Source organism: Thunnus thynnus, chromosome 23 (genome assembly GCF_963924715.1).
Source record: "Thunnus thynnus chromosome 23, fThuThy2.1, whole genome shotgun sequence".
Taxonomy (NCBI): domain Eukaryota; kingdom Metazoa; phylum Chordata; class Actinopteri; order Scombriformes; family Scombridae; genus Thunnus; species Thunnus thynnus.
Window position 1 is genome coordinate 23,971,476 of NC_089539.1, and position 12,331 is coordinate 23,983,806.

General features: G+C 38.8%; 2 protein-coding genes across 2 annotated transcripts in view; one reads left to right on the forward strand and one right to left on the reverse strand.

Annotated features, from left to right (window-relative positions):
- Positions 1–12,331, reverse strand: part of LOC137175676 (tetraspanin-8-like) — a 77,675-nt gene that overhangs the window by 22,429 nt on the left and 42,915 nt on the right. The window lies entirely within an intron of this gene.
- rab21 (RAB21, member RAS oncogene family) overlaps positions 1–12,331 on the forward strand; it is a 23,660-nt gene continuing 11,329 nt past the window's right edge. The window contains exons 1-4 of the mRNA XM_067581889.1: positions 1–463; positions 9,127–9,186; positions 9,320–9,427; positions 10,505–10,568. Coding sequence (XP_067437990.1) covers positions 317–463; positions 9,127–9,186; positions 9,320–9,427; positions 10,505–10,568 — 379 coding nt within the window. The 5' untranslated portion in view covers positions 1–316. The remainder of the gene's footprint in view (positions 464–9,126; positions 9,187–9,319; positions 9,428–10,504; positions 10,569–12,331) is intronic.

Genomic DNA, 12,331 nt, shown 5'->3' on the forward strand with positions numbered 1-12,331 from the left:
TGGCGGAGCTAGCCGGCTAACTATAACTAGCTCAAAGAGACGCCATTAGTTGGGTGAAAACCGGGCATCCGCGGCAGGTTAAAGGAGAATTAGCTCGCTGTCAAAACATATTTCCTCTCCGTCTGTTGCTAGATATTTATAAAAGTCTGTTCCGCTGATGTTGTCGACGCGTTTTTCTCCTGATTTTAGCTCATTTTTTAGAAGTCGGAAGCCGATGTGAGCTACGCAGGACTTCAGTTAGCATTAGCAGCGCGAGCAGGATAACGCTTGTTTTTGATATAAAAACCGAAGATTTGTTTGATATAAACTGCCAGCGATGGCGGCCGGAGGGGCGGGCGGCAACAGCAGCAAAACATACTCGTTCAAGGTGGTGCTGCTCGGGGAAGGCTGTGTGGGGAAGACGTCGCTGGTGCTGCGCTACTGCGAGAACAAATTCAACGACAAACACATCACAACTCTACAGGTAAGACGGCCGGGAAGCTGCTGCTAACCGCCGGGGAGCTGGCCGGCCCGCCCCGGAGCCGTGACAGTTAACTGGGGTTGGGGTTGTTTTTTTTTTTGTTTTTTTTGGAAATCAAAGCAGAGGAGGGTGGTGGTGGTGTTTTGTTGGGGTGGGGGGTGTTTGGTTGGGGGGGGTGGGTGGGTGTTTTGTTGCTGTCACTTGGCAGTGTACGCGTGTTGCGCAGCCCGAGCCGTCCCGGGAAAGCGGGGTTATTGCGAGACATACAAGGTGTTGTGGCTGAAATTGGAGCCGTCAGTCCAGCTGGGATTATCTGAGGTGACGGAGGAGAAAGTCAAACTGATCACCTGCCAAGAAATGTGTATCTGATATCTGATATCAGGTGAAACGGTCACACAGACTGTTAATAATCAGAGATGGAAGTAATCAGATCCTTTACTTAAGTAAAAGTACCAATACAACAAAATAAAAATACTCCATTACAAATAAATTGTTTGGTCCCTCTGACTGATATATTATTATATATGACATCATTAAATTATTAATAGTGAAGCATCAGTGTTAGAGCAGCATGTTACTGTTGTAGCTGCTGGAGGTGGAGCTAGTTTACACTACTTTATATACAGTTAGCTAGTTTAGTCCAGTGGTTCCCAACCTAGGGGTCGGGCCCCTCCAAAGGGTCAGCAGATAAATCTGAGGGGTGGTGAGATGATTAATGGGAGAGGAAAGAAGAAAAAACAAATCTGTTTTCATTCTTTGGACTTTTTCTCTAATCTTTGATTTTTGCTGAAATATTGGATCATTTGAACATTTATTGAAATGAAAGCATGTGAGAAGTTTAGAGGGAAAAATCACTATTTGGTGGAGCTGTTAACAACTCATAGACATGTGAAATGTGACCCCGACTCAAAGCTGTCGCAATAACCGCAATATTGCAATACCGCGTTGTAGACAAGCTAGCAGCTAGCATCCATGCTAACAGGCTAACCTGGCACCCAGTCCTCATAACCGATGAGGGCTGGTCCTTGATAGTTAAAAACACACCTGTATGAATATTTCGTCTCGGTGATATGTTTAATCTCTCCCGGGTCACAGGTCAACCTGCGAGGTAAAGAAGTTTTCCACCAATCAGACAATCTGTAGACGTCATTTCCGTGTTCGTCGGGTGCTGCTGCGTCATTCAGCCGTCACATAATCAGACTTACATACTGTGATTTTCACACACAAAAAAGGTGATAATACCACATAGATGATGTTGAGCCAAGCAAATAAATACGTTTACAAGCCGTATAGAAATATTTAATAATTTGTAACACGTTATAATGTAGTTATAAGCAGGTGTTTGTACGTTGTAACTCTGTGGACCTTCAGAAGTGTTTGTCGTTGTATAAACAGATAATGAACAACAGCATGGTTGTAATAATATAAAAGTAACAACTGTTGACAAATACTGAACATTAATAAACACTTAAAAATTAAAAATCTGCTTATAACTACATTATAGTGTGTTATAAACCAGTTATTAAGTGTTTATATGCAGCAAATTCTATTACATATATTCTTAAATCACAATCTGTACATCGTTTGCCACCTTCTGTCTTCAAACTGCTGTTTGATGTAAAAGGAAAGTGAGAGAAAGTTCAACAATAAGCAGTCAGGAAGAAAACAAAACTTGTTCAGAACCTGGTTTATGTCTGGACAGTGAACGAAACTCTAGACAGCTTTCAGTTTGAAACAAAGCATACAGGAAGTGGCGACCAAGCCCACAGGAAGTGAGCCAGGCTTCGACTGAAGATGGTCACTTTGTCACCTGGAAAAATATTAAAACTTAATAAAGTGACATATTAACAGTCTGAAAATTACAACAGCTTAATCTCCAACATGGCTGCCGGTTGGTGCGAAATGCATTCTGGGATATTCGGCAGCCTGGAGCTTAACGGCCGATCTGAGGAAGAGCAACAACAGGAGGAGTTTCTCCTCAGCAAATTCACCAAAAAACAAACAATTGATTGTATTTTTCTTGCGGATTTAAAAGGCGAGTTTACATGAAAGGTCCCAAGTCTTCTACTTTGACTTTTGAGTGATATTTTAAAAGTTGTAAAAAGTCAGAATAGTAATAAATAAATAATAATCATAATTCATTCCCCTATTGATCCTCTCTGTTACTCAGCTCATCACCGCTCAGCCTGATAATCACTTTGAATAATTATCAAATAAAAGTGAAGTTTCAGTTTCACTTCTCTTCACGTCTTCCTTCCTGGTCGCAGGTGCTCAGTTTCTGTCTTTTCTCTCCTTCTTCATCTGCAAAACCCTCGTTATGAAACAAACATACCAAACATTCTGGTTCCAGCTGCTGAAATGTGAAGATTTGCTGCTCTGACTGTAAGATTCAATATTTAACTGAGTAACATTAATGACCACAGTTTGTTGTTTTTTAGTCGTTTTTTTCCTCTACGGAGAGTTCAGGCTGTGAGTCTCTTTCTTCACACTGTTTCTCAACCACCAGTCAACTGATCCACAGTGTGAATGTGATGAAAACGCTGTTTTTCTGGAGAGTTAATGAGATTTAAACCTGAGCTGCACCTAAAGATTATTGTTCAATATGTCGATTATTCTCTCCATTAGTCGTTTGGTCCAGAAAACGTTGATGAATGTTTCTAAAAGCCCAAAGTGACGTCCTCAAATGTCTTGATTTGTCCTGATCAACAGTCCATAAGACAAATATATAAATATATATATTAACTGTCTTATAGGACTAAAGAAACTATAAAATATTCACATTTGAAGAGCTGGAATCAGAGAATTTGAGCATTTTTCCTAAAAAAAAAAGACTCAAAATGATGAATCGATGATCATAATAGCTGCTGATTTATTTTCCGTCAATCGACTGATCGATTAATCGTTGCAGATTTTACCCAGAAATGAATTGATTGGTATCATTTATGCTGAGAAGCCTTGAAGTGAATCACACAAATTAGAAAATAGATCAGAGCCGCGGTGATCAGTTAATGAATTGATTCAATCGACTGACAGATTCATCCTCGACTATTTTGATAATCAAATAATCTTTTTATCTTTTTTTTTTTTAAGCAAAAACGTTAAATATTTGCTTTCAGCTTCTCAAATGTGACGATTTTGAAGCTTTTCTTTGTCACAAGTGAAAATAAACTGAACGTCTGAAAACGTCGCCTTGAAATAATAACAAGAATTTTTATGGACAAAATGATTAATTGGGGGAAAATACTCGTTAGTTGCAGCTTTAAAGCTAAAAGCAGGCGATGTCTGCCGCTGCTGATGAAGCTGGATTAACGTCCAGCCGTTAGACACGGTATCCGTGTTGGTGACGTCACCGCGACTGTAATTACAGCTCACACAGCGACCGTCTTTCTTCACTTTGCGTACTAACATAACTGAATGACTTCTGTTTCACCTGCTTTCAGTCCAGATTCAGAGCAAATTATAACAGAATTTACATAAAAAAAACAGCAAAAGAAATGAAGGTTTGTTTTCCGTCCGCTGCTGTTGTGCCTTTTAAACCGTCGCAGAAGAAGAAGACACAACCAGATGACGTCATTAAACGAGCGGCAGTCAAAGCTCAAACGATGGAAAACATGATGACGTTTCTGCTAGTTTCATGTATTGATGTGAGGAAGGTTACAGCCTCCTCCTCATCATCATCATCATCGCTCCACACACATCAGATGTTTCAGCTCTTCAGCGACTGTGAGGATGTTTCAACTTGTTTTGAGTTTCCAGCCTTTTCACTCGCTCGTTTTTTACGTGCAATTTGAAAAAGTGCATAAAAACAGGTGGATGGAAGAAGCTCTTATAGTGAGCAGAAAAGACAACGGCGTCTCTCTTCATCATCGTCTTCACCGTCAACAACATTGTAATTGAATCTTTGAGGAGTCTCATGTCAACATAAACCCGTAAAGGAAGCTGTTGTTTTAAAAAAAAAAATAGACTTTTATTTTAAATCCTTTTTCCTTCTTTCTCCTAAAAAGATGGCACAGGAGACGTTTTACCGGCTTATTCAGTCGTGAACTTCTAGAGAACGGTCCGGAAAGGCCGGGCGAGGACAGAAAGCCGTGTGAAACGTAAACTGGAGGTTTCATATTGGGTCCACACGGTCGTGGTCGTTGGCGTTACGGCTGATAAGAAGCTTTCACCGTCTGCATGTGTGTGTGTTTGCATATCCTGTTTCAGAGCCGGCTGCTTTGGTTTGTTTATCAGCTGCCGCTCCTGTAACAGGAAACTCTTACTGACTGGAGGTTTTAGGAGAAGAGAGAGAGAGTCAAAAAAAAAAAAAAATCCCAGGAAGTATGATGCAGCGTCCCTCGATAATGACTTGCAGCCCCCCTGGCCCAGGGGCCCCCTTCTCTCTCCAGTCGTCCGTCTCCGTCTCTCTCTCTCTCTCTCACTCTCTCTCTCTCTCTGTCTCTCTCTCTCTCTCTCTCTCTCTCTCTCTCTCTCTCTCTCTCTCTCTCTCTCTCTCTCTCTCTCTCTCTCTCTCTCTCTCTCTCTCTCTCTCTCTCTCTCTCTCTCTCTCTCTCTCTCCTCCTCTCTCTCTCTCTCTCTCTCTCTCTCTCTCTCTCTCTCTCTCTCTCTCTCTCTGTCTGAGCTGTGGTTCAGCATCGGTTAGCTGCGGTTGTGTAAGCCGGTGTTACGTTCGAACACCTCTTGAGTATGCGGGTTGCATCATCAGCAGAGCTCTTGTGTACCCGCAGCTTCTTCTTCTTCTTCTTCTTCTTCTTCTTCTTCTTCTTCTTCTTCTTCTTCTTCTTCTTGCGTCAAAGCTTCAGCCTGAAATCTGCTGGATGTAAAAGTTTTAGAGTGTTTAATGGATCCTCGTTCTATCAATGACTAAACTGACACATTTTATGGATATTTCACATAATATTCAAAGCTTTATAGAAATAAAAGCACAGAACAAGTGATTAACTGTACAATGAGCCCAAATAGTGAAGCAATAACAGCAGGAAGTAGAAGTTTGGATCAGTTTGTGCAGATGACTTCCTGTGAATATTAGAGATGATTTTTAAAAATATTTTTATACATTTCTCTGTTTGTATTCTATATATTTTTAATTTTTTTTTACCTGACATTTATAGTTAATAATCCAGTGTTGTTGTGTTATTGTTCTAGCTCTTTGATTGGTTGTTTTTTAGCGACCCCTCTGGGAAGCTTTAGTGACCCTTAGTGGGGGTCAGGACCCCCAGATTGGGAACCAGTGATCTAGTGTTCGGTCACATGTAGAGCTGGACATTATGCTGCACTTTGAGTTATATAACAATCACAATTCTGTAATATTTTATTCTGTGATATTAAGGCTGCAACAAACCATTATTTCCTTTTTATTGATCGTTTCCTCGATTAATAGTTTTGTTATCTGATCAACAGTTAAGATATTCAGTTTACTGTCATGTGTGACACGTTTAAGAAGCTGCAACCAACAAATATTTTGCATTTTTCCTTTAAAAAAAAAAAAAAAGACTAAAATTATTCAATTATCAAGATAGATGCAGATTAATTATGTCCATCGATTAATCGATTAATCGTTGCAGCTGTAATTGATATAAATGTGTTTTTAATTATTCATGAATCATAAACATCGAGGCAAAACAACAAACAAAAAGAAGATAATCGACAATTTAAAAGCTCACATCAGATCTGTGTGGAGCGATGATGATGATGATGAGACTCTAACCTTCCTCACATGAATACGTGAAATTACACAGAAATGTCATATTTCCGTTGTGTTTGATTGATGCTCTTTTACCGATATCCTGTAAATAAAATTGGTGATAAATGTGGATGTAAACACGATGTCATCAGATATTTGTAGGGATGAAGGATAGTGGGACTGTGGACAGAGAGGATGATGATGATGATGATGATGATGATGATGGGAGGAAGAGGGGGGGGGGGTGTACTGTTGGACTCCTCCAGCTCGTCTATATAAACAGTCACATGATCTCCGACGCTCCTCAGCGATGCGTCTGCAGGGTCTTCAGGGCACGTGAGAAAACACACAGAGGTGCATTATGGGAGCGCCGTCGGCAGCAGATAAAGGATTATTTTACGGCTGTTTTTTTTCTCACGTATCCGAAGAGATTCTCCGCAGAAAGATCAGAGAACGTTGTAGAAACTGGAGACGGTTTCTGCTCATAAGCATGAAGTCATCTCCGAGCACGAGCTCCACATTATTAAACTGTCACGTCTGTCATGAGACTCTTCAGAGTGGAAAAGTTTTACATATTTACTCCTCAGACGCTGTCAATCCACATTTGACTCAGTGGAATTTACCAAAGAGAAGAAACTCCAGAATAACTTTTCCCTCTTAATAAAATCCTCTTTTACATAAAAATGTTTCTTAAGCAGCCAAGAAGATCCGTTACTGCAGTAAAAGTACAAATACAGCAACGTAAAAATACTTTATTATGAGCTTGATGTAGTTAAAGTATTGCAGTAAAAGTACATAAGTATTATGAGCTTGATGTAGTTAAAGTATTGCAGTAAAAGTACATAAGTATTATGAGCTTGATGTAGTTAAAGTATTGCAGTAAAAGTACATAAGTATTATGAGCTTGATGTAGTTAAAGTATTGCAGTAAAAGTACATAAGTATTATGAGCTTGATGTAGTTAAAGTATTGCAGTAAAAGTACATTAGTATTATGAGCTTGATGTAGTTAAAGTATTGCAGTAAAAGTAGTGGTTTGGTCCCTCTGACTGATATATTATTATATATGACATCATTAGATTATTAATAGTGAAGCATCAGTGTTAGAGCAGCATGTTACTGTTGTAGCTGCTGGAGGTGGAGCTAGTTTACACTACTTTATATACAGTTAGTTAGTTTAGTCCACTGGTTCCCAACCTAGGGGTCGGGCCCCTCCAAAGGGTCAGCAGATAAATCTGAGGGGTGGTGAGATGATTAATGGGAGAGGAAAGAAGAAAAAACAAAGTTCTGATACACAAATCTGTTTTCAGTTTTTGGACTTTTTCTCTAATCTTTGATTTTTGCTGAAATATTGGATCATTTGAACATTTATTGAAATGAAAGCATGTGAGAAGTTTAGAGGGAAAAATCACTATTTGGTGGAGCTGTTAACAACTCATAGACATGTGAAATGTGACCCCGACTACACACTGCTTTTTGTAAGACGTCAAAAGCCAAAAAGGTTGGAAACCACTGGTTTCATCTTTAACAATGTGTTGTATTTTAAGCTTGTTATATTATCCATTGTGTCAAATCTTCATCTGAAAAGTAACTAAAGCTGTCAAATAAATGTAGTGGAGTAGAAAGTACAATATTTCCCTCTGAAATGTAGAAAGTAGCATCACATGGAAATACTCAAGTAAAGTATAAGAACCTCAAAACTGTTCATGTTGCAGCTGGTTTGATGTTTCAGTGTTTACGGGGAAATGAAATGAACCACTAGTTGTGTTTTTAGTTAGACGTCGGAGCACATGTCCAACAAACACTCAGTCAGCTGACCGACCTCACGTTCACACATCCACTCACTCGTCCCTCTGCACGACCTCTCTCTCTCTCTCTCTCTCTCTCGCTCTCTCTCGTCCTCACTGATAAATCTCTCTCTGGGTCGTCATGGCGATAACTCTCCTCGGTGACGCCGACGGTCTCTTTCCCACCGAGCAGGCTGATAAATCTGAAACGCTCGGGGAGGAAAGAGAAATAACTCAACCTTTTACCCCGGTGGACTTTGACCTTTTTGGGTTGTTATCAGAGTCGTGTTCAGCTCATGTTTGTCTGGAAACAGTTTGCAGGTGAAAAAGGAAACAGACGGATGTTTGTGACTCAACGTGAGAAGCTGTTTGTAAAAGATCACGGTCGATGTTTCGAATAAACTCGTCTTGAGTTATTCAGGCGCCGCTTCTCTCCAAAAGAGGTTTAAAGTAAAGCGCAGCAGTATGTTAATCCTCCGAGGTCAAAGGTCACGTTTTCCATGAAGATATTCATGTGACTACATGTTAGAGGAAGCGGAGGAGGAGGAGAAGGAGGAGGAGGAGGAAGGTGTGGTGAAGGTGACTCATAATTCTGCAGAAACAGCGAGTGTCAACGTGACAGAAGAAGAAGTCGAAGCTCCGTCAGTGTTTAATTGGCTGCAAATGACTTGATTAATGTTCTGTCAGTTATTTTCATTTATTAGACGTTAATATTTCCAATATCATGTGTTTGTTTATAATAAAAAGAGCTTTAGACTTCAGATTTGAGTCCCTCCAATCCTCTGTTTTATTAATATGATATAATATTAAACATGAAACAGTTTCACTCATAAACAGTCTGAAACCACAAAACCTTTAGTTCACGTTAAAGAACCTGCAACCAGGAAAACTTTACAATTTTTGCTTTAAAAATGACTAAAACAAATATGAAGTTGTTGCTGATTTTAATCTAATCAGAATGATCATCAACAGAGCTGCAGATTAGTGGATTAAATGATTTAGTTGATTGGAATTTAATTGCCAACAATTTTAAAGACAAAAAGAAGTTAAATTTCTCTGATTCCAGCTTGTTAAATGTGAATATTTTAGTTCTGTATGACAGTAAAGTGAATATCTTTGTGTTGTGGGGAAACAGACATTTTGATGAATCCAGAAAGTGATCAACAGATTCTCTTCTTCTTCTTCTTCTTCTCTGCAGGCGTCCTTCCTCACAAAGAAGCTCAACATCACGGGGAAAAGAGTCAACTTGGCCATTTGGGTAAAATCAGTCTGTCGATCTTTGCTGCTGCTTTTTCATTCATAGCAACATTATCCTGAACACATTAACATGACTGTGTGTGTGTGTGTGTGTGTGTGTGTGTGTGTGTGCGTGTGTGTGTGTGTGTGTGCAGGACACGGCAGGTCAGGAGCGTTTTCATGCGTTAGGTCCCATCTACTACAGAGACTCCAATGGAGCCATTCTAGTGTACGACATTACAGACGAAGACTCCTTTCAGAAGGTATTCACCTCCTCCAGCCCTCCTTAAACATCTAATAAATGCTTTATAAGCAGATATGTGGACATTTTTAGTGTTTACAGTATTTGTTACAGTTATAACTTCTCCTACTATACATATTTTATCTTATTACAACTGTGTTTTACTGTATTGTCATTGATGATCTGTTTAAACGGCAGCAAACACTTGTACAAACACATAAATAAACATTGTTTTGGCCCTGATATCACCTCTATGATACTATATAAGATGCTCAGTATACAAAGTAAGAATAATATAAATATTATGTGTTATTATAGCAGCAGATGATAAGCAATCAAATGTTGATTAAATATGTATCTGACACGTTGCAATAACAGCTGTAACCTGCACAACTTATGTTTCACCAGCCGCGTCGTCCCAGTTACCGATCGATATTGATAAAGGTTTAACTGGAGACGTCTCACTGCCGCCGTTCCAACGAGCATGATCACACGCTCATCAGTCGATCAACAGGAAATTAATTGGCAACTATTTTGATGATAAAATAATTGTTTTTTTTAAAAGAAAAATACCAAATATTTGTTGGTTCCGGCTTCTTTAAATCTGAGACTTTGACAGCAGCTGATCGTTTGTGACAGATGAACTGAGAATCTTTTTAAAAGGATCTCAGAGCAAACATTTGTCGGCCGTAACAGACGAGGAAATACACGATGAGCCGTTTTGATAAACTTTGTTCACAAACAAGACATGAAACATGAAAGGCAGTCAGTCAGCTGATCTGTTGCCATAGCGATGGTTTAGATAAGACCGGGAGCACTCCACAGCCCGACACAGTTGTTTTCTCATGATTTGATTTTGTTGTTTATCTAGTTTTTATTTCACTCTATTTTTATTATTACAGTTTTATATTTTCATCATTTTTATTCCTCGTGTGCATTAATCTCATTATTTTGCTGTTTATGTTTGTTCGGCTTATCAGTGAAGCACTTTGAATTGCGACCTGTATAAAAGCTGCAACACAAATAAAGTTTTATTGTTTGAATGATAAAGCACAGCCATAACTGATGAATCATTAATGTGAGTTTGTTTGTGTCGCAGGTGAAGAACTGGGTGAAAGAGTTGAGGAAAATGTTGGGGAACGAGATTTGTTTATGTATAGTAGGTAAGTTCTCACTTATCACACTTATTGATCCTGATCACACAAATCTAGAACTTTATAATGAAACTATAATCTCAGCAGCAGTGATTCAGTCTCCTGATGAAAATGTGGTTTTTAGTCATGTTTTAGTCCCGTTTGCTGCTTTTTTTAATGCACATTTTAAATGTTTATTCCTCTAAGCATTATTTTTGTCAAATTTAAGTGTTAGGTACGATTTCAGCCAGAGACAGACAGTTTATTAGTGCAACATGTAAAAAGGCAAAATCATCTTGATGCAATGTGCAGAGTAAAACTCAGCAGCCACACGTTTCTCTGCTCTCTGTTTAGCATCTTCAGGTTATGCTAACACATTGTTGCTAACTTCTGAGCCTTCAGAGCCTGCAGCATTTATTAACTGACACACACCTCGTCCTCTGCTCTGCTAGCATACACCGTCACCTTCCTGCCGCTCGCACTCGCTCAACCACTCGCTGGCTACGTGCGCATATTACGCAATAATAACCCATAATCCTTAAAGAGTTTCCCAGGCAACCACACGGATGTTGACTTATGGATATTCAGTGTTGTTTTTGACTCGTACTGCATTAATTGAAGGGTAATCAGTAATTTAACTGATGAAATTGTTAGTTGCGGCTCTAAAGATTTTAATCTTGAAGCACCAGTTTTAATTCAGAGTTATTTTGTTGGTTGACAAAATGCCGAAACAATTAATCAATTATTGATTAGACCATCAAACAGTAATTTAATCAACAGCTATGTTGATTTAGTGATTAATTATCCAATTATAGGTCAAAATCATTTTCTCTGTTTTTATATCATCATAAATTGAATATTTTTGGGGTTTTGGACTCTTTGTGATTTTATTGACTAAACAGTTGAGTGAGTTTTCTTCCTGCCTGATGCAGAAAACAGAAACAAGCCGGTGCATAAATCCTTCAACAGGCCTGTTTTCATGTTTTTGTTTGTTTCTGGTCTGTTGTTTGTGTTGTCATGACGTCTTCGTATCAAGTTGTTTGTCTGCGTGTGGCTTCATGGAGGGAATAAAGTGTTTTAACTGGATTATGTTGATGATGGTCATCATGTGTTTGTACCGGAGATACAATTATAGAATCTGCTGTTTTATGAAAATGTCATTTTAGTGTTTTTTAATTAGAAATAATATAATAATAATACATTTAATTTGTACCGCACTTTTCATTCACAGTCAGAGTGCTGAAACAGAAACTTGGATATTAACTTTATAGAAGCTAAATGTTTCCAGTACGCCCACCTTTGATGGAAAATGTGACAAACTCGTGTCCTTCAAGTCAAATTCTTTTTTTAGCTGCTTAAAGCTGCACTGATCAGTATTTTTATATAAAAAGAGTGAGTAAAAAATCATTTATATAGAACTTTTCAAGTCACAACACATAAAAAAACATCAAAAAAAGCAAACATCAGTTTAAAAAAGCGTCTGTTTTGTGCCACCCTTCTTCCTAAAGCCTGACGCCTACATTACCCACGATGCAACTGCGCCACCGTCTGTTTGGTTGGTGTTATGCTAAGTGCTGAGTGACATCACGTGAGGCAGTTTATCAGATTTCATACAGCTTCCTGTGGAGAAACAAACCCAACTCAATGTTTTCTGTTGAATAACAGCAACAATCAATAGTTAAAGACTCATAGAAATTGCTACATGAGTGAAAATAAGAATCAGTTTCACCTTTAATCCAGTTTTTCCATCTTTGACGTCAAAATGCTTCCACACATTCCCTCTCAGATGCTTT